Source organism: Emydura macquarii, unplaced genomic scaffold, assembly GCF_026122565.2.
Source record: "Emydura macquarii macquarii isolate MOO-44397 ecotype Brisbane River unplaced genomic scaffold, CSIRO-AGI_Emac_v2 contig_1781, whole genome shotgun sequence".
In the NCBI taxonomy this organism is placed as follows: domain Eukaryota; kingdom Metazoa; phylum Chordata; order Testudines; family Chelidae; genus Emydura; species Emydura macquarii.
The window spans coordinates 1-21,760 of NW_027131918.1; the positions used below are offsets into that span (position 1 = coordinate 1).

The window sequence follows — 21,760 nt, forward strand, 5'->3', positions numbered from 1 at the left end:
AGTCCAGAGCAGCTTCCATCAGAACAAGGAACATAGATTCTCCCATCATATTCTCTGAACTGCTCAAACCTCCTTCACTTCAGCGCCATCTCATTATTATTGAGCTGCATTATTTACAAAAGTTTTAGCATCCTCAGAATGGAGGGAAAAAACAGGCAACCTTCCCATCTACAAACAATCCCAACTCAGCAAGAAAAAAAGCCTAGAAATGGCTTTGCCAATATATGGAAACTGGGTCTGAAACTCAGCACGATCACATTGTGTTTGGGCTCCATTTGAATTCCCCTTCCAGGTTCGTGACACTTCCATCTCCAGCCCTCATGAGTCTGATTCAGGATCAATCAAAGCCTAATTCTGAAGCACAAAAAACGAAGAGGACACTGTATCAGATGACTCGATAGGATGTGGACGGACTTTAGAATGTGAAGAAGATATCTTCTATCTTAGCCATTTGAAGTTAACATCGCTGGGGTGATGGGGAAGGAGGGAATCTCTCTGACTCACCCCCATCTTCTCTTGTGTGACACAGTGGCTGAAAAGACAACTTTTTTCCTGTCCGTGCTCCACTTTTTATTATATTTAAGCACATTTTAAACGAGAAAAATGGTACAAAAGTAACTGCTCTTCAGCATACCCCAGGGCAAGTGTGAGAACAACAGAGAATGAGATAATTTACCCCAGAAGGGGAATTTGGCAATTCTAAATGAGAGGAACAATACAAATGTGATGCTCCAAGCTTTTTTAGAATATGAAAAATGATAAAGATTTGGTCGGCTCATGGGGAAATATGCTAGCTAAACACACCCATTGCTCATCGGCTGGGTCTTTCCTGCAAGAATAGTTGTCTTTTTACATCAGGATAGCTAACTTGAGCTAGCACAGAAAAAGCTAGTGGAGATAAGGTCCACGTAGATTGTACATCAATGTAGCTAACCAAGGTCAGCCCTAACTCCCCTACCTTGGCTGACGGACATTCCCGACAGGAAAGACATACTCTCCCATGACTCATAGGTCAAAGGAGCTGTTAAGAGAGGACCATCATGTTCACCCCAAGGAAGGGAAAGCAGCAAAACACAAAGTGGGCAACCCATGGGAGAGGTGAGATACCAGAGTTTAAAAAAAAATAAAAATCTGCAGAAATCCTTAAAGATTGTATGGGGGAATTAACAAAAGTGTCAATGAAAACAAACAAAATAAAAAAGTCTTCTCAGGCCTTGAAGGTGCTTACATCCATTGTAGACTCCCTCACGCGTAATAAGGTGGGAGCTCAGTGTGAATGTTTTCCCACACAAAGCATTCATAGGGTCTTGCTTCTTTGTGGATTCTCTGGTGTGCATTAAGGTTTGATCTCCGCGTAGAAAGTTTTCCTGCACTCACAGCACTCATAGGGTCTTTCCCCCGTGTGGATCCTCTGATGTTTAATCAAGGTTTGAGCTCTGACTGAAGTTTTTCCCGCACTCACAGCATTCATAGGGTCTCTCCCCCGTGTGGATTCTCTGATGCGTGATAAGGTCCGAGCGGTACCGGAAGGTTTTTCCCCGCACTCACAGCATTCATAGGGTCTCTCTCCTGTGTGCATTCTTTGATGTCTAGTTAAGTGTGAGCTGTGAACAAAGTTTTTCCCGCACCCCTCGCATTCATAAGGACGCTCCCCTGTGTGGATTCTCTGATGTTTAATAAGGTTGGAACTCAAACTGAAGGTTTTCCCGCACTCGGAACATTTATAGGGTTTCTCTCCCATTGGGATTCTCGGCTGGGCCGTGGTTTCCTTGAGGGTATGGTGAGTTTCCTGACAATTAGTGGATTTACCCACTTTCTCCCCTGGCTGGCTTTCCTGCTGTCTCTCTGGCCTGTGCTGACTCTCACAGGGTTTTCCCTGATCATTTCTCCTGGACATATTCCCTTTGGATCTTTGCCATAATCCGCCGTGCAGTTCTGTTTGCTCAACATCTTCCAGCAGAGGATTCTCCTTCTGATTCTCACCCACCATCCCAGCACCTGCTGGGATAGAGAGAGAAACATCAGGGCACGTCTACACGACAAAACGGAGTCCACCTTAGTCACGTGGACAAACAGCCACTGCAGTAATTTTATCGCTTTTGCATGTCCACATTACGCTGCTTGTCGGTGGCAGGAATCCTTGCATCGATTTAATGGTCAGGGTGGGACATTGTGGGACGGCTTCAGAAAGGCAGCAGCTGTTGAGGTGAAGCAATGCAGTGTCTACACTGATACTGCATCGACCTAAGTGCTACACCTCTCATGGTGTAGTGAGATGTAAGCTGGAGTATCATAGAAGACGAGGGGTGGAAAGGACCTCAGGAGGTATCTAGTCCAACCCTCCGCTGAAAGCCAGACCAACCCCAACTAAATCATCCCAGCCAGGGCTTTATCAAGCCACAGCTTAAAAACCTCTAGGGATGGAGATTCCACCACCTCCCTAGGTGACCCATTCCAGTGCTTCACGACCCGCTTAGTGAACAAGTTTTTCCTAATATCCAACCTAGACCACCCCCACTGCAACTTCAGACCATTGCTCCTTGTTCTGTCATCTGCCACCACTGAGAACAGCCTAGCTCCATCCTCCCTGGAACCCCCTTTCAGGTAGTTAAAGGCTGCTATCAAATCCCCCCTCGCTCTTCTCTTCTGCAGACTAAACAAGCTCAGTTCCCTCAGCCTCTCCCCATAAGTCAGGTGCTCCAGCCCCCTAATCATTTTTGTTGCCCTCCGCTGGACTCTCTCCAATTTGTCCACATCCTTTCGGGGGGCACAAAACTGAACACAATACTCCAAATGCGGCCTCCCCAATGCCGAATAGAGGGGAATAATCACTTCTCTCGATCTGCTGGCAATGCTCCTACTAATGCACCCCAATATACCGCTAGCCTTCTTGGCAACAAGGGTATAGTGGCTGAATTATACCGGTGAGAGCTGCATTTTAGAGACACTTACAGAGTGAGTGTGTGTGAGCTGCTTCACATCACCCTAAGTCTGTAGGGTAGACGGGGCTCAGGGGAGAGGAAACGAAAATCTGTTGAGAGAGACAGGGAAAAAAAACCTGCCAGGAATTGAATTCCCCCAAACTCTTCCCTATAGGAGAGAGAGGAGAGGAATCAGTTGTGCCTCCGCATCCATCCAAACACTCAGAGGGAAGGGAGATCAGGGAGGGATCTATTGCTAGGTGTCAGTCTCCCTCCATCCTATCCAAACATTCAAAGGAAGGAGACCAGGGAGGAAGCTACTGCCAGGGGTCAGTCAGGATAGGTAGGAAACCATGAGTGAGATCTGCCCTGAGGCTAGGACACATGCTGGGGACAATCCAGAACTTGGAGAACTAACCAGATCTTTGTAGGAAAATCCCAGCTGTTTCCTTCGAGCACTGATGGTTTTGGAGTGGATTTAATGATTCCTCACCTGAAAAGGCAGCTATCAGAATCTCTCTTTCCTCTAAGCTCTGAAAACTGGGGCCCCTGGCTCTTCCGTTTGCTTCAGCGGGGAGATCACATCAGCTCTGAACACAGGAAACCCTGCTCAGCGGAAGGAAAAGAAGTGAGATCAGGTGAATTCATGGGACATTTCGCTGGCTGCAATTTAAGCCCCTTGCCTCTTGTCCTATCCTCAGAGGTTATGAGAACAATTTTCACCCTCATCCTTGTAAGTTTTATATACTTGAAAATGGTTATGTTCCCCCGCGGTCTTCTTATGCACACTAAAAATAAGGTTTTTCAATCTTTCCTCACTGAACATGTTTTTTAGACCTTTATAACCATTTTTGTTGCTCTCCTCTGGACTTTCTTTAATTTGTCCACACCTTTCCTGAAATGTGGCGCGTCTTTCCTGCTGATATATCCCAGAATAAGGTTTGCTTTTTTTTTTTTTTTTTTTTTTTGGCGACAGTGTGACCCTATAGACTCATATTTAGCTTGTGATCCACTCTGACCCCCAGATCCCTTTCCGCTGTACTCCTTCCTGGGAGTCATTCCCCATTTTGTACGTGTGCGACTGATTGTTCCTTCCTAAGTGGAGCACTTTGCATTGGTCCTTGTTGAATTTCATTCTGTTTACTTCAGACCACTTCTCCGGTTTGTCCGGTCATTCTGAATTTTAATCCTACCCTCCAAAGTGCTCGCAGCCTTTCCCCGCTTGGTATCATCTGCAAACTTTATAGGTGTACTTCCTATGCCATTATCTAAATCATTTATGACAATATTGAACAGAACCGGACTCAGGACTGATCCGTGCGGGACCTCACTCAATATGCCCTTCCAGCTTGACTGTGAACCACTGTTAATTACTCTCTGGGAACGGTTTTCAATCAGTTATGCACCCACCTTATAGTAGCTCCATTAGGGCAGTGATTCGCAAACTACGGCCCGTGGGCCACTTGTGGCCCAATAAGCATGCAGCTGCGGTCCATGTGACTGCCTCAGAGCCACTCAGGTAGTATTAGACGTGGCCCATGGCGGTAAATAGGCTGAGAACCACGGATCTAGGGCATATTTCCTTAGTTTGTTTATGAGGAGGTCACATGGGACAGCATCAAAAGCCACTCAAGGGTTATTAAAAGATGCAGCCCAACCTATTAGCCTGGAATATTCTACGTCCTAGCTCCAGCCAACTTACAAAACTGGGTTAGGTGAGCAGGGCCAAGAGCTGGAAGACCAAAAAGACGGGAGCTCCTTAAAAAGGGCGGCTGGCCAATTCAGGTAATTGTTTGCAGGAGAGACAGAGAAATGGCTCTGCCGGGGTGTCTGAAAAAGTTAGACCTGCCTAGCTGACCATCGGGGGATGGTAAGCCTTTAGGTAAGAGCACGCCAGCTACTGGTGTGTGTGTTGTGTGTCTGCTGCACAGAGGAGACACATGCCTGGTCGCATGTCCTCCCCTCCACTCCGCCCCTCCCCTCCTGCCGGCACACACTGGCATTAGAGTTTGTGACGAACCAAGTTCTCTCCCGGCCAGGAGTGGGCCCAGCTAATTACCTGTCTGCAACGTACATTAACCAGTGTGGAATCAAAACAACGGAAAAGCCATTTACATACAAAATGGGGGGGACGACGTGCACAACAAGAGAAGAACAGTAGGAAGCAATGCTGCCTTTTGAAACAGAGACACTTGGGGTGAAATGAGGTGGGTAAAAAAGACCAGCGAGTGATCCTCTCCCTGAGAAAAGACAGAAAACAAAGTGCTCTGGGTTTCTCTGTGTTGGATCCTGGCCAGACTGGAAGAAGTAGTGTAGGAAAAAAACTCCTTTGAACAAAAAAAACCCAAAACCCGAGTTAGTTACATTAGGCTTTAGTCTTAGAAGTGTGTTTTTACGTCGGTTTGGTTGCAACTATTTCTACCCCAATTCCCTCTACTTGGGGCCGCTCAGCTAACTCGTCCTTGTTAATAAACTTTCTCGGGTTTTATTGCATAGGCATCTCGGTTGCAGGGTTGCAAATCAAAGAGTGAAATCCCTCAGCGAAACTAAGAAGCTGGGGGTGAGGGGGTCCTGTCTCTTTGCGAGTGTGGCCCCTGAGAGGGACTGGACACCACAGGGGAGAGAGTTTGGGGTGCGGAAATCAAAGGCTGGAAGGGCTGCGGGTGTCACCCTGTAACCAGGCTGGGGCAGCGGCTACTGGTATCAGAGCTTTGAACCAAAGATGCCCAGTGGTGTTGAATCCCAAAGCCTCACAGATACCCACTACCCTTCCTCTCAGCCCTCCCCTCTTCTGGGACCCCAGGAGCACCTCTCTTTGTGTTCTCCTCCCTACCACTGCCTGCAGCCCCTCGCTGCTAATCCTGCTCCCCAAGCACTTTCCAGCCCACCCTCCCAAGGACTCCTTTCTCTCGATATCCAGGAGTTCTGCCAAAAAAAAAAGGGTGCCTTCCCGCCGTCCCGTAGTAGAAAGCGTGAGCCTGAAGCCCTAGTACAATGGGTCTTGCCGCAAGAGCTGAGGCCCGAACCAAAGTCTGGCTGTAGGAAACTGCACCGGCTTGCCTGCTTAAAAGGTCACTGACTGATACAGGAACGTGGCAGAAACACGGCATTGTTAACGCATCGGCATTCCTAAGGAGCAGTAACAGGAACACTGTATTATTAAAAGCAATAGTAGTCCTAACTCCCCTGATACACATAGAACCATAGACGATTAGAGTTGGAAGGGACCTCAGAAGGTATCTAGTCCAACCCCTGCTCAAAGCTAAACCTCAGCTAAATCATCACAGCCAGGTGACTGATTGCAGAAACATAATCCCGGGAGACAGTCCAAGTTACTTCCTGAACAGAAGGACGTTAGAGATAACAAACAGGTTGTCCCGGGGGGCAGACTGGGGAGACAAAACCCTACATTGCCTACTCGTTCCACCTCCACGCTGTGAGTGAGTGATGGGAGGGTTACTTTACAATCCTTTTATCCCTAACAGTATGTAACTGTATACATTTCCAGCAACTCCCCATAGACCCTTGTTTGGTTACATTAACAACTAGAAAATGAGTATTAACAACTATCTGATGAAGACAGTTATACCCGCCCCTGTTTGTTGCTTACAGAATTACCTTGCAGAGCGCAGGCGCATTACCTTAAACACAGTATGCAAGGGAGGGAAAGAAGATAATGCTTTCTTCCCACTAAAGGCCTTGCGCAGGAGGATAGTTATTTTGTTAGCCTCATCCCCTGGCCAGGAAGGGAGGAAAAGAGATATAACACAACTCTAACTAGAATTCACACCAATTAACAGAAACAAGATTTGTCCGTACCATGACCCCGTTCCCCGTAGCTTAGGCCTGATCATTTGTCCAGCTTTAACTCTTTACTTTCCTGCAAAGTACAATACCAGGGAGGCAGTACAGGCTCTCCCCAAGATGCAGCAGGGCATAAACACAATCATGAAAGAGATTACAGAGACACCCCGACCTTAGAATAAGAGACAGGAGAAGGGATGAAGATGTTAGGCTTGATTCGGAGGCAAGGTGAAATAGTCAATACCAATGACATCAAAAAGGGTTTATGTAACCCTGTTTGTGTCAGGGTAGAAGAAGGGGATCCTAGCAGGTGCATCTTTGTCCGGCCTCTAGGGGATAAGGGAAAGCCCCGCCGTTAACTGAGCCGATCCATTGTGATGAGCATACATGTCCTAGTATGCCTGTAGCTCTTACGGGGCGCTAGCACCGTGCTTCACTTGCAATAAACCTGGCCGCATGCCTCCACCGCTTAACTGAGTCTGTGGTAATTTATGGGTCGTGCTTGACGAGGTCTGTCGATTTGGCTAGCTGCAGAAGCTGAGATGGTGCCCAGAGGGGAACTCACACCAGCATGCACACCCCGACTGACTGACAACACCTCCCCTTGCTAGCACCCTCATTTCCTGGAGCACACCCCCTCCCTGGCACCCATCTGCCGTTTTCTCCTATCACAAGCAACTCTCTAAAAAACTTCTAAAATTCACAAGCGTACTCAGAGTGTCTTAAAATTGAAGGCTTATCATGGGCGTGCGGGGCAGGGTTATTTGACTGAGAAGTTCCTGAGATAAAGCGCCCCCTCCCCGCCCCCAAGCGGTTTTTACAAAATCACCTTGCTCTCCGAACGTTTTCTTGCAGGCACCTGACGCTCCACCATCCTGCACCTCACTCAGGCCAATAAGCTGGGCAACATCTGTGACGCGGACCTCTCTGTAGGTCCTCACATCCAGGCTATGGTGACATCTTCTGATTTCTTTCTGCATGAGGTCCCCAAGATCTGGCTTTCCTTATCCATCCACACAGCTAAAACTCTTTTCCATCATCTCCTGTCTCAATGGCCGCAACATCCTTTTCTCTGACCTTGACAAATGCTACCATCCCCTGCTCATACCCATTGAGAAGTAAACATCCGCAAAACAACCTCACTGGCCTCCAATTGTCCACCAATTGTTCTCAGTCACTTAGTATTTATCATCTTTGGGGAAGCAGTACTGGCAAAGGTAATAACTCTAGAGTTTGGACATTCAGATCAGCACAAGCCAAGCCAATGAACTGAAGAGACTGAAATGCACATGTGCAGCAAGATTATGGCTCTATTCACAGTCGAGTGTTTCCAGCTCTTTGCTGTCATAGTAATTGGTTGGCTCAAGATGACATCCTGTGGCTACAGAACTTGAGTTATATCCGTGCATTTAAGTTTGAACCCGACCACTGATAGCTTGCAGATACTGTGTGTTGGGCAATTGTATCACATTCTGCAGGACTTCCTCTTTTAAGTTTTTCCATGATACCAAAATTTCTTGACTAGGAGCAATATTTTAAAGTGCCCTAAAATCCACACGCAGACTCTGGCCTAGTCTGAGTTTAAAAATGTTGCCAGCATAACTCTGTACGTTAAAGGTGTGAAAAATAACATTCTTCACCGACATGGCCACGCCAGCAAAAATCTCTTGTGTAAACACAGTTACAATTGCAAAAACGTCCATTTAAAAAAAGGAAAAGGACATTAAATAACCATAAACTACATTAATGAAGTAAAGGTTGCCCCTGTTCTGCCTTGTGCCCTTCCAGTATGTGGGTGATGGCTACAGTTAAACCTCTAAAAACCAGGAAAAGAGTTAGAAAACACACCACCTCTACGGTGAAGCCCATCTCTCTATCCTAACCACCCAAGTATGGAGCTGGCAATAGCCACTGGCAATGGTTCAGTAAGGGTGGGGCAAAGTTTAACAAGCCACCAAAGGAAGGGGCAGTTTCGCCATCTATTGGAGTCAAACCTGGATGCCTTTCTCGAAGATGATTGAGTCAAACACAAGACATTCACCTCAATACAGCAGTAATGGAATTCAATTTTACGGCCTCTGTTACATGGGAGGTTGGAGTAGATGGCCTAACAGTCCCCTCCTTTGCTTTTAAATCTATGCGTCTATAAAAGAGGTGAGGCAGGACTAACTGAACATGCCATTGTGTGGGGGGTGTTCACAGATGGGAATACCCAGCATTTATCTGCACGCCCTCCCCCCGTGCGCACTGAGCCAGGCATAACTGTAATTGACAGGGGAAAGGATGGTTGGAGCTTCTTGGCGGAGCTGTGACTGGGATAGGACGGGAGGTGTCCGTGAACCCTGAGGGACCAAGTGTGCCTCATCTCAGTGAGCCTTAACTCGGCATTTCCCTTCTCATAACGGAGGGGACGGGGATCCTCACCCAGCGAGGCCACGTTCTCATAGGTCTCCTGCATGACGTCTCTGCAGAGGGCTCTCTGACGGGGATCCAGCAGAGCCCACTCTTCCTTGGTGAAATACACAGCCACCTCCTCGAAGGTCACCGGCCCCTGAAAGAGCAAGAGTCCAACCCTCAGCCCCCCAGCACCCTACTATTCACAGGGGAGCAGGGATCTAAGAGATGGAAACTTTGGTCAACTCACCGTCCACAGAGTCCTACCTCCACCCCACTCAAAGCAGCCCCCTGGTTCTCGTGCCCCCCAGCAGACTACTAGCCAGAGGCTGATACAAGAGATGGGGCCTCTAGCAAGCTCCAGGCACTGCCCCCTGGTAGGAATCCCAACAGCCTTCCCGTTGCCAGCCCCTGGATAAGAGGGGATTTCCATTAAGTCCCTCTGGTGGGTGTCCCCATTCACATTGCACAGAAGTCTCTGGTTACCAGATTCATGCTCCTGCACTATGAAACTGGTAAGTTTTCCCAGCCCAGGAGGTTGTTTCCTGTTCCACTAATAGGAGGATTTCTACTCCAACTCCCCACAGGTCTGTTCCTAGAATCTAGGTTCCCCCCTCCCCATGTTGAACACATCATAGCAGGTTCATAACACCCTGTCCCCCTTCCTTTCTCCACCCTGAGTATTTCCTGCCCCCTCCTACCTCCCGACCAAACGCCCAAGAAATTCCCACCTCCTATGGATTTTTTGCTATTGGGAACTCCCCCATAAGCCCTACCTGGACTGGTTCCGCTGCCGCCATTGTCCTCCCTCGTCCCCTGGGAGGATGGGACAATCCGGAGCCAAATGCGGAGGTTGTTTTGCAGCCTGTCAGAGAAAGAAAGGTGATGGGGGGAGATTTCAGAAAGGGCTTGAATTCATTTCACATCATCACTCCCCGGATCTTTCCTGGCAGACAGACGTTCCAGACTCTCCTGCTGGGAAACCAGTCAGTCACTTTATCACAGCACAGATCCAAACCCTCCCACCCGCACCAAATCCACTGTGCTATTTCTAAACCCTAACATGGTCCCTGAGGGCAATTCACCCAGCAGCAGAAGAAGGGACAGGACAAAGTCTGTTCAGTGCTGGTGTTGAAATGAAATTTGCTGGTGATGCTAAGTCGAGAGTCATCAATAGAGAGGAAGATCAGAACATTACACATTAGGAAAAAATTTTTCCCTAGGAGGGTGGTGAAGCACTGGAATGGGTTACCTAGGGAGGTGGTGGAATCTCCATCCTTAGTGTTTTTTAAGGCCTGGCTTGACAAAGCCCTGGCTGGGATGATTTAGTTGGGGTTGGTCCTGCTTTGAGCAGGAGAGAGACGGACGAGATACCTCCTGAGGTCCCTTCCAACCCTCATCTTCTATAATACAGATCTGGATGAGCTCGAAGACTGGAGTGAGAGAAATGGGATGAAATTCAATATCCAAAGTTCAAGGTCTTGCACTGAAGGTCCAATAATAAAAATTTCTGCTACAAGCTGGGGACTCATCAGTCAGAACTGACAGAAGAGGAGAGAGAATGTGTGGGTCGATCACAGGGGGATTATACCAACACAATGCTGGCGTTGAAAAAGGCAAACGAGATCCTAGCATGTGGTAGGTGAGGTATTTCTGCTACAGAGAGAAGCATTAATGACATTTCTACAAGGCACTGGTAAGATCTCACCTGGAATACCCTGTACAAGTCTGGTCACTGGTGTACAGGAAAGATTATTTTATAATCAGAGAAGAACTACTAGGATAATGAGGGGAACAGCAGGCCTATCGTAGGAGAGAAGATTGGAAAAACTTGGCTTGTTTAGTTTAGGATCTGATAGCTGTGTATACATACATTAGGGGGGTAAATACCAGGAAGGGTGAAAATCTATTTACGTTAAGGGACAATGTTGGCACAAGAACAAAGGGCTATAAACTGGCCATGAAGACATTCAGGCTGAAGACTAGAAGAAGCTTTCTAACCGTTGGCGGGGAGAGGTTCTGGAACAGCCTCCCACTAGGAGATGTGGCGGCAAAAAACTTAAATTAGTTTTGAGAGCGCACGGGACAAATTTATGAGTGAAACTGTACAACGGGGTTTCAGCCGGCCAACGGCAGGAATCAGAAAGGGATGTCCCACCCTGCCCCCCAATGTATGCTGGGATTTTTTTTTTTTTTTTTTAATTTCCTTCCTCTGAAGCATCATGGCTGGAAATGGGACAACTGGATTGGGTGAGTGAGGGGTCGGAGGTGGTACTGCCCATTCCCATTCTCAGGGACTTGGCTGGTTGGTTCTTGCTCGCACGCTCAGGATCCAACTGATCACCCAATGAAGGCCAGGGAAGGAATTTCCCCCAGGTCAAACTGGTCCTCCATCTATAAAATGCAGCTGTGACCTTGGGTGGGTGGGGCAAGACGCATTCACCTTCCTCTGCAGCATGTGAGAGATGAGATATGTTCTTTTCCTATTTTCGCTTCTATCCTGCCTCATTTTCACTGGCATTCACTATGTTAGATGTCCAATTGCCACCAACCTTCTTGGTGAAAACCAGAACAAAGAAGTCATTTAGCACCCCTGCTATTTCCGCATTTTTCTGTTATTGTTTCCCCCCCCCACCTCATTGAATAACGGGCCTACCCTGTCCTTGGTCCTCCTCTTGCTTCTCATGTATTTGTAGAATGTTTTCTTGTTACCCTTTATGTCTCTAGCTAGTTTAATCTCATTTTGTGCCTTGGCCTTTCTAATTTTATCCCTGCATGTTTGTGTTATCTGTTTATATTCATTCTTTGTGATTTGACCTAGTAGGGCTTTTAAAATGGGCTCTAAGGATCTCTGCTTCAAGTTGAGTGTCTCTGGGTTACCACCAAAGTGCAAACTCTAATGAATCTGAAAATGGTTCAAGGATGTGGTTTTCCGTGAACCTGCTGTGACGCTGTCTGGATTGGGGGCAACCATTTTTACTGATACCAATATTACAGAACTGCAATAAATATTGCAGAGGACATGCCCTGCAAGGTATCGATGGAAAAGCTATGATTGATAAGCACTTTTATATGCATGTATCCATGTTGTATTATGAGTCTAAATATGTCTGGTATATTTGTATTTCAAATTTGTGCTGTGTTTCTGGGTGACACCCCAGACAGGATGGCAGCAGCACTAAGCCTGCTTAAGGGCCACTCAAATGTACAATGAATCCAGTGAAAGATTCATGAATCCACCTAGAGCTGTGAAACAAAGGACTGAGACCCATTCAGGGACTGGATGTACACCAGAGGGACTATACAAGCCTGCAAATGCCACAGTTCCTTTGAGAATCTGATATAGATGGACATGAAAGCCATTTGTATGTATCTGATTGCTTTGATCAATTTAACATCTCTCGTCATTTGTTTCTCCCCTTTTATAATAAACTTTTAGTTGTCTTTAGGAAAGGATTGGCTGGCAGCGTGATATTTTAGGTAAGAACCAAACCTATATTGATCTGGCAATGTGGCTGACCTTTTGGGGTCAGGAGAATATTTTGGTAAAGAGAATAGAGTTTTAAATAACTTATCTCTTTACCAGACCAAACAGTTGACTGGGAGACAGCGACTGAAATGCAGTAAAGGGGGCTGTGTATATTTTTGTTTTAGCTTCTTGATAACCCGTGTGGGGAATCAGAAGCACTGTTTGTGACTGGTTGGTGAATCTAACTGCAGTGTTAGCCTCCAGCTTGGGAGAATCTGCTCTCCTTTTGCAGCCTGTACCGATCTTGATGTTTTCAGGAGGGATACCCTAGGCATGGACGGGTCACACTTGCAATTGCAGCAATTCATCGCAGAATATGCCAGAGTGGCCGGACACTTTCGTAAATTACTAAAACATGAGAATTGGGATTAGGAAGCAGCAAATAATCAGGCTATAAAAAATTAAAAACAGAATTAATTTCCTTGCTTAGTTTACCCTCAAAGAAGCAAAAAGTTTTACTTAAAGACTGCATGTCTAGAACATAGTATAAGTGCTGTGTTATACCCAAAAATTAACTCAAAATCCCAAGCTCTTAGCTATGCAAGCAAAAAGTTAATTGCTGTGAAAAAAAGACCATTCAAACTAGGAAAAACCAATACTTGGAAAAAATTAAGCTCTACAACATTTCAATTATATCATTAATTTAAAAAGTCAGTATTCAAATTAATCACCAGTCTTTAAAATGCCTAAAATCCAAGCAAATTTTAAAAAGTGTCAAGTGCCAAACGAATCCCCTAAATTCTAGCACAAAAAGAGTAAAAATTAAGTATGTGAAAAATAAAGTTTTCAAAAGCACAAATTTAACCCAATCACCTCAACGCGAATCTTAAGACAAAAAGAAAAGTAAAAGTAAATTTTTTTGTCCGCAAAGTTTGCAGTATCAATCTTCTAAAGAAAACAGTTGTGCCAATTTTCCCATCGCATACGTAAATAGTTATTCATTTCATCAAAAGAGGGGTCAGTGTGCTGCCACAAAAATATATTACCAAAACAAAAAACAAAAAAAATCTTAGAACAACTTGAACTAATTCCTGTCACTAGCCATTATGCTGAAATTGCTGCTGTATTAGCCTTAAAATCAGCTATAAAAACGACTGTATCAACTTTCATTTTAGGTACAAATCGAAACTATATGAGGAGGAGCTTCCTGTTACATTTTCATACTGGAGTAACTATACATGCCAAAATGCTAAAAGAAAACAAAAACAAAACACCATAAACTACTTGCACGCAATTACTTCAAAACCCATGAATTAACCGTTCATTAAACCAGAGTAAAAAGCTGTTCACACGCAAAGAAGCAAAATCACTTCAGCGATAATTAGCGAACACACTTGCCAAAAGAAGGGGCACTGAACAAAATGCCCCGGGTGCTTACATCATCTGTCCAATCCCAATGGAAAACACTCACTTGTATTTAATCAATACGCTTTTAGCTTAAGTAAAGGCTTTTAAGTGTTTACCAAACACAAAGCCAATGTGAAAAGAGCGAGAAAGACAGATTATGCACACACTTAGGAGCTCCCTCCTACGTTCAAAATTAGCCTCTACACAACATCGGGCTCTCAGGGTGATCAGAGAGCAGCAAGTGTGAGAAATCGGGACAAGGGCTTGAGATTACTAGGCACCTATATAAGAAAAAGACCCGAATACCAGGATTCTTCCTATAAATTGGGACATCTGGTCACCCTAAGTGCACTCCTCCAATTCACAGTCATTCTGTGCGCAATAGATCAGTTTCATTTCTCATTTGGTTCAGCCTATACAGTTAAGAGCAGGGGGTGGATCTCAGCTGTCAGATTTTGCTGCCCCCAGCTGCTCAGCCAGAGCTGGAACCCACCCAATGCTTGTGAAACTTTGCTTCTCCCACCCCCACACAGCCATGATCTGTCACTCCAAGCAGCAGTCAGATGGTTCAGTGCATGGCTGTTTCATTCTTGTCCTGAGTGATGGGAAATAAGATGAGACGTGGTCCCTGTCCCCAAAGGGAATCACACCCGTGAGACCAGGATTCGCTCTGATTCCCCATCAGACGTCACAGCCGGAGCGAATCCGTCAGTCACGGGCCTCTCCCTGCTTCACAGCTTCCAGGCGCACACGGGGGCTGGAGGCCGTGATGCCCTGTCACTAACATGGTTATTGGTCTGAAATCCCCCCACAGCCCGTCAGAGACAGACACGTACCTGTGTCGCTCCCCAGCTCCAGGCGCAGAGTCTCTAGGGAAGGAGAGGATGGGAGAGGTGAGAATTCAGGCCCTCGCATTCATAGGGAATTTCCTATTGATTATTAACGTCACTGCTTTTAAGTACGAGATGGTGACACACACTGAGGTGGATAACACAGCCGCTGCAGATAAAGCCAGGCTCACAGGCCTGCTCCCGTGGGGAAGGGCGACCCGCTGAGAAAGGCTGAGAGACGGAGCGCAGGGTCAGTGACATCAGTAGAGCCCCCAACCCCTCCCCAGGGCGCGGGTCACTCTATCGAGGGGAAACGCCTCCCCCAGACTCCTGTTCACCTTTGAATCCCAGCAGCACCTCCTGCAGGTTGGCACTTCTCAGAGAGAAATCGCCGAGTCTCTTCTCCAGCTCCACAAACCTCGGCTCTGGCTTCTCGGACGTCCCGGCCTCCCTGCCAGGGAAAGGGGGAGGGGTGAGAAATGGGCCTGATCTCCCCACACCAACTGTTAGTTACTGTTATTTATTAAGTCCTTTATTGTCCCCATCAGTATCACTCAATGGGAAAATAGCCCCCGCCCGCACACAATTAGCCTCCTGCTATTTCTATCTTTTCTTGCCTTTCCTTTCCCACCCTCCTTTCTCCATTTCTCCTTCGCTTCACTGTCTTTGTGTCTCTCCTCTGCTTTTCCCTCCCTACAGCAGCCCCCGAGTCCCACCCCCCAAAGGCCTCACGTCCACCCCCTCACTGCACCTGCTCACGTGATCAGCCGTTGAATGTTGACATTAAAGGGTCGCCATTGCAGCTAGCAGGCCAGTCAGACTAACAGCGGACAAGGGCGAGTCACACCTCTCTGAGCCTCCGTTTCAGGCGGCTGGCAGGCTCAGGAAGGCGACCCCGGGCCCGTTTGTATTTGGGAAGGTTTCTTTGTAAGCAGGGGGGCTAGAAACGTTACTTTAAAAAATAAAAATCGGGAGCTGAGATTCTGCGCACGCTGGAGACGTGATGCGGCCACGGCAATACGCCAGGCCTGGCCCATGGCCATATGTCTGCCGGCCCTGCCATGACCGTATTAGCCGGCAGATAGTAACCGGCTCCTCCCCATGCTGAGGCAGCCGCTAGGGGAGACGTGATCGCAGGCACCGAGCCAGCGTGTCCCACCCCAGGGACAGGGGAGGCGCAATATTTAGTGCAGTTTCCAAGCGTAACTGAGCATGAGGGGAGCAAAATGGAGCCGGGGACTTACCTTCCCCCAGCGCTCCCAGCACCCTGGAGAGGGAGAGAAAGAAGAGGCAAGTCAGGGGGGTTGTCCCAGGCTGCCGGGGCCTCCTGCTCTGCGGGGGAATCACTGCGGGAGTCTCGGGTATTTGGGGAATTTCAGACACTCGGGTTCTTGAGCAGGGAGCAGCTGCCGTCTGTTCCCTGCAGGGACATTTGCTCTCAGCAGCTGCAGCCATCCCTGCCGGGAGGTTGCCACAGTGGCTAGTTTCTCCCCCGAGAACTTTACAGGAAGCAAATATTTCTCTGCACTGAGCATGAAAGACTCACTGGTGCTGACAGCCCCACAGGTTTGACCAAAGTAAACCAGTTAACCTGGGGTGACGGGGCCTTAGGCCTGGCTGAGGATGTCTGTCTGGGGGGAAGGGATTTCACCCTCAAAGTACCACTGCAGACAGACATTTGCAGGGCAGGAGAGAAGATCCTGGGATTGCAGCATCCAGGATTCCCATGTCCCATCCCTGGCTCTGCCACAGACTCACCGTGTGACCGTGGGCAGGGCTCTGCCCCTCCCTCTGCCTCACTTCCCCCTTTGTCCCACAGGGATCATGCCCCTGACCCCACTTTGTAAAGTGCTTTGGGGTGTGGGGCGGAGAAGCTCCTATAGAAAAGCTGCAGGTTGTTATTTCAATGACACAGCCTGACCTGCAGGGATCGGCTCAGCGACTGCTGCTCCTCCTCTTCTCCCCTCTCACTGAGCAGGGAAATCTCCTGGACGCCCTCATCCCTTCTCTTGACAATGGCTCTCTCTAGCTCCTCCAGCTGGGACAGCAGCAGCTGCTCCTGCTCCTCCAGAAACTCCCGCAGCTCCTTCCACACCCAGATGATTTTTTCTCTCTCCACTTCTGTCTGTTTCTGCAATCACAGGGAGAGGGAGGCTCGGTAACGGGGGAGAATCATACATGTGCCTCCTAATGGGGGGAGTTATTGACCAGATCACGGGGTCTCTTGCAGTGGAGGATGGGAAATTCACATAGGCCAGGAAGGGTGGAGGCTCAGGGCAGGGGTGAGCTGTACATCGCCAACAGCAGGGACATTTCTCCCCCAAGCCTCATCAAATTGCCCTGAGCCAAACCCTCCATCTCTGCAGCCCGTTTCCTCTCCTTCCTCCCCATGTCCCCTAGGTGCTAGAAAGGACCCGGTCACTGTAACATCCAAACAGCCCTTGGGCAGGGTCTCTGGGCTAACACAGACTGACACCCACCCAGACCCTCTTGCACCCTAAGGGCATCGTGTCACCCACACGTGTCCGACCCTGCGCTCTCCCTGGCTGGGGCTGGCAGGACAGGCCCTGCACTCACCATGTCACTCAGGGCGCTCGGATCCCAGGCCAAGCTGAGGGCAGGGGGCTCTGGGCACCTACCAGCAGCTCCTCGCTTTGCTGCTCCTCCCCGGCTTTGGCTGCGTCTCTCTGTTTTCTCAGAGGGGACAGATGCTCTGGCGCTGCCTCCTGGAAGAAGCAGGGAGGAGGTGGGGTGGGGGGTTAAAAACTGCTAGAAAAGGCCTCCCAGCTGCCAGATCTCAGGGCCCATCCTGCCCTGCAGATGCCCGGGCAGAGTCCCTGGGATTCTGCCTTTTATCCCAGCTCTTGTCCATCCCCAGTGAGTGGGCAGGCAGGAAGGGAGGGGAAGGGATGGGGGGGCAGTGAAAGGATGAAACAGGGACCAGGTTTTTTCAGAGAAAACAACGGGACCCCCCACCCCAGGCTGACAGGACAGGGGTGCAGCCCACCCCCGGCTCCCAACACCCCGGTGCCCATCACATCCCAAGCAGCCAACTCCAGGCACTGCCCCCCAACTTTCCCCACTCTGACCCCCCAACTCCCAAGGTGCCAGATCTGAACAGGGACCCCCCCCCCCACAAACCAAACACCCCCCAGCTCTGCCCCCCACGGACACCCCCCAACCAGCTCCAAACAGCCCCAAACCCCAGCACCCCCCGATCCTCGGCACTCCCCCTTCCTGTGCCCCCGGAGCCGGGCTCTGCCCCCCGACATCCCCACCCCCGGCCTCCCCCGCTCCCTCCTCCCTGCCCAGCTGGGGCCCCCGCAGCTCCGGGCAGCCCCTCTCCAGCCGCAGGGAGCCCGGGCCCCCACCCGGAGCAGGGGGTGAACCAGGCAGGCGGGCCAGAGCCCGGCCCCTCCCGGCGGGAGCGTGTCTCCGCCCCACGCCGCCCACCCCCCGGACCCACCGCGCCGCAGAGCCGGAGCAGCCTCGGCGCCGCGCTCCCGGTCCCGGCTCCGGCCATGGCTCGGCGGCTGCAGACACACAAAGGCTGGGGGGGCAGGAAGGGGCGGCTCCTACCCGGGCCTGGCCCTGCCCCGGGCCCCGCAGGGGGTTTGTGACACTCGCACAGACAGTGATGGGGCGGGGGGACATCTCTGACCTTGAAAGGTGCAGTGAAATCTAATGGAGAATAGCTTTCCCTACCCGCCTTGAACTAACCCGCTTGAGAGACAAATATAGTTTAAAATATGCCCCCCCCCCCCCGAAGAGAAAAAATATTCGCAACTCATTAATCAAATGCCTGAACTAAAGGCGCCCCTGAGCTCCCTTCCAACCCTGTTCTTCTAGGATTCTGCATGCACCAGTAAGTCAAGGCATCTACCCATCATTTTTTTGCCCATCCGGCAATCAACGCTGGATTAAACATGACACTGATTTATGGGGCGAACGGGAAGACAACAAAACAGAGACTGAGAGTTCTGTGGCACCTTAAAGACTAACCAATTTATCTGGGCATCAGCTTTTGTGGGCAGAAGTTTTGTGTTTCTGCCCACAAAAGCTTATGCCCAAATAAATTGGTTAGTCTTTAAGGTGTCGCGGGACTCTGGTCATTTAGCTGAAAACGGATGAACACGGCTACCCCTCGGGGACGGCCATGGCGCTCGGCTGCGGCTTTGTCAGACGTGGCAAGGAAAACGGAGCTGGCAAGTCGGTAAGAAACACAAAAATTGCAGCGGAAGCATGCGCTGTGTCTTTGAGCCAATAGGTGAAGATAGGGTGAGCAGAAGTCCTGATTTTATAGGGCTGGTCCTGATATTCAGGGCTTTTTCTTATATAGGCACCTATTTCCCCCCCCTCCCCCCCCCCCGCCCTGATTTTTCACACTTGCTATCTGGTCACCCTAGGTGAAGAGAATAGGATGGTTTGCCATCCAAGAACAAAAGTCAGGCCCCAGGATTGAGAGAGTTGCATATAGACCTGATGGAATAACCTGCATAAAGATCAGGTGGCTGGTAATAATTCTACATTTAGTAAATATTTCAACTGCAGCTGATAGTCACACTGTGTCTAATGATGTGTTCAAGGAATATTATTTTATCATCTTATGGCTTAGTTGCAATTATATTTTAATTCTGTGTTGTCATTTTCTCATCTATTTCTCATCTATTACTTTTCTAACGTACACTGTGACTCTTGTAGGAAGTTGGCATATTGCCCTGCCTTCCAGGCGGGACCAATAAAGATCTGCTAAGTCGGGATAGTCAATTATTTTTTGTCAAGGTCCAAATTTCTTGGTCAAGGTCCAAAGTCCAGAGAAAACAATAATAAAAAAAATAACAATAATAATAAGTAAATGAAAGAGTTGGGGGCCTGTTCAAAAGTGTCTGGTGGTCTGAATTTGGCCTGCCATCCACCTATTGCCCTACAGGGGCTCTCAAACTGGGGGTTGGTACCGCTCAGAGGCTTGCAAAGTTATTATGGGAGGCAGGGCCCTTACATGGTGGGGGGGAAATGGGTACACTTTACCGGAGCCCAGAGGTCCCAGGGGGCCCGGCCCAGGCTGCAACCCCCATTACAATGAGGGAAAAAGTGAGGCTAAATTGTAGATCACGCTTGAGGATATTTATAGAAACTTATTTCCCTGGATTTATTTATCTATTGTCCAGATCATGTGAGATTTGCGGGAGCAGATCAGAAGCAGTGTTAGAGCAGTCGCAAGCAACACTCTGAAGAGTGAACTACTAATGAACTCCCCACACTTACCTTATCAAATGAGATTTACAAAAAAACAACTGCAACTAATTTTCAGTGAAGTGTGCATAGCCCTACGGATTTTTTGCACCTTGCCAGCGACGGTGGCAGAAGCAGAAAGACGTTTCAGCAAGCTAGCGTTCATCAAAAACTATACAACAGTTAAGCCACCTAGCGATCTTGTCTATTGAGTGTGAACTTGCAAGAGAAACCGACTTTGGGAGGCTAATTCATGAGTTTGCAATGAAAAAGGCCGGAGAAAGAAAGCTTTAAAGTTAATTGGCCTCATTATAAAATTATTATACAATTATAAAATTATAAAATACATATTGTATTATAAAATTATTACATTATTTAAAAATATTATAAAATGTATTATACAATTATAAAATCTATATTATAAAATTATTAAATTGTTCAAAAATTATTATAAAATTATAAAATGTTCACATTGGTCCATTAGAATAAAAAAATCAAGATAATGACACGATATTAAACCTTTATAATGACCAAAAAGTTACAAAATAGTCAGCAAACTTGCAGGACTCTCAGGCTGGGTGTTATGTTAAACAAAAATAGCAAAGCGGGGGAGGAGGAGCATTTTTCAGAAACGTAGAATATGTAACAGTAATTTCAGAATTCCAACTTTTTTCATGGCCTATGAAATTGTATGTGTGGGATTATGGTATGTGTGTGGAAGGGAGCCCGTCTTACAAGTTTGTATTGGGCCCAAAAAAACGATGCTTGGGCCCTGATGGGGGGGGTTGCGAGCTGTCAGCCCCCGCATATACCACAGCTGCAGCTGTCAGTCCTATGTAAGACTGACAGCCAGAGCCCTTCAGAGCTGCTGGCCAGGTTCTCTAAAGGCAATGCCGCCCACAGCAGTAGCACAAAAGTAAGAGTGGCATGGCAAGGGGGGGTCATCACTTTTTGGGGGGGGGTCGTCACAGCCTGAAATATTTTCAAAGTGGGTCCCAGAAAAAAAATTTGGAGACCCCCTCCTACGTGGTTATAAGAAAGAGGACAACTGTGTGTAGTTGTGATGTTTACAAAACCTGTACGTTGTACAATTACTTTGTTAAGCTAAATAGGTTGGTTTTCTTGGAATGACACAGCTGAAATGCAGGTGAGCGAATGGGAAGGTACGTTTGAGCAGAGAAACAAAAAAATGGCGTTAATCATTCTGTTTCTAACAATATCTTTACTAGGCTTTGTTTTCCAAACACCCTGGGATTGTAGAGCAAGCTTATACCTTGTTATACTGGTGAAATTTTCCAAATTAGAAAAAAGCCTCTCTTTATTTGCGTCCAAATTTAAATGAGAGATGTCGTAATGGCAGCAAATGGTGATGGGAGAGGCTCCAGGGTGTATGGAGATCTTCCGAAACAGAACTCCTTCATTTGGGGAGAGGGTACCTAGATATAAAGTTGACCCGGGGGCTTAACACATCCATCACAAGTTATCGTCATCCAATCCTTGTGCATAAGTAAAGGAAGGGGCCTTCCGGTGGGAACTTTTACTCTTTTTGTTGAAACACTGGGGATGAAATTAGAAGCAGAGGCGATATGAAAAGAGAAGAATGAGGGGGGATTTGATAGCAGCCTTCCACTACCTGAAGGGGGGTTCCAGGCAGGATGGAGCTAGGCTGTTCTCAGTGGGGGCAGATGACAGAACAAGGAGCA

General features: G+C 48.1%; 1 protein-coding gene and 1 pseudogene across 1 annotated transcript; both read right to left on the reverse strand.

The window, feature by feature from the left end:
- Window positions 1-1,210: 1,210 nt before the first annotated feature.
- Window positions 1,211-21,760, reverse strand: part of LOC137158644 (zinc finger protein 420-like) — a 53,494-nt pseudogene continuing 32,944 nt past the window's right edge.
- LOC137158645 (uncharacterized) lies at window positions 5,967-18,325 on the reverse strand. Its single transcript, XM_067556450.1, has 9 exons — window positions 18,292-18,325; window positions 17,403-17,551; window positions 16,747-16,956; window positions 16,070-16,092; window positions 15,164-15,276; window positions 14,832-14,864; window positions 9,896-9,984; window positions 9,150-9,276; window positions 5,967-6,050 (listed from the first exon to the last, which is right to left on the reverse strand). The coding sequence occupies exons 2-9, from the start codon at window positions 17,403-17,405 to the stop codon at window positions 6,034-6,036; spliced, it is 615 nt and encodes a 204-aa protein (XP_067412551.1). The 5' UTR covers window positions 17,406-17,551; window positions 18,292-18,325; the 3' UTR covers window positions 5,967-6,033.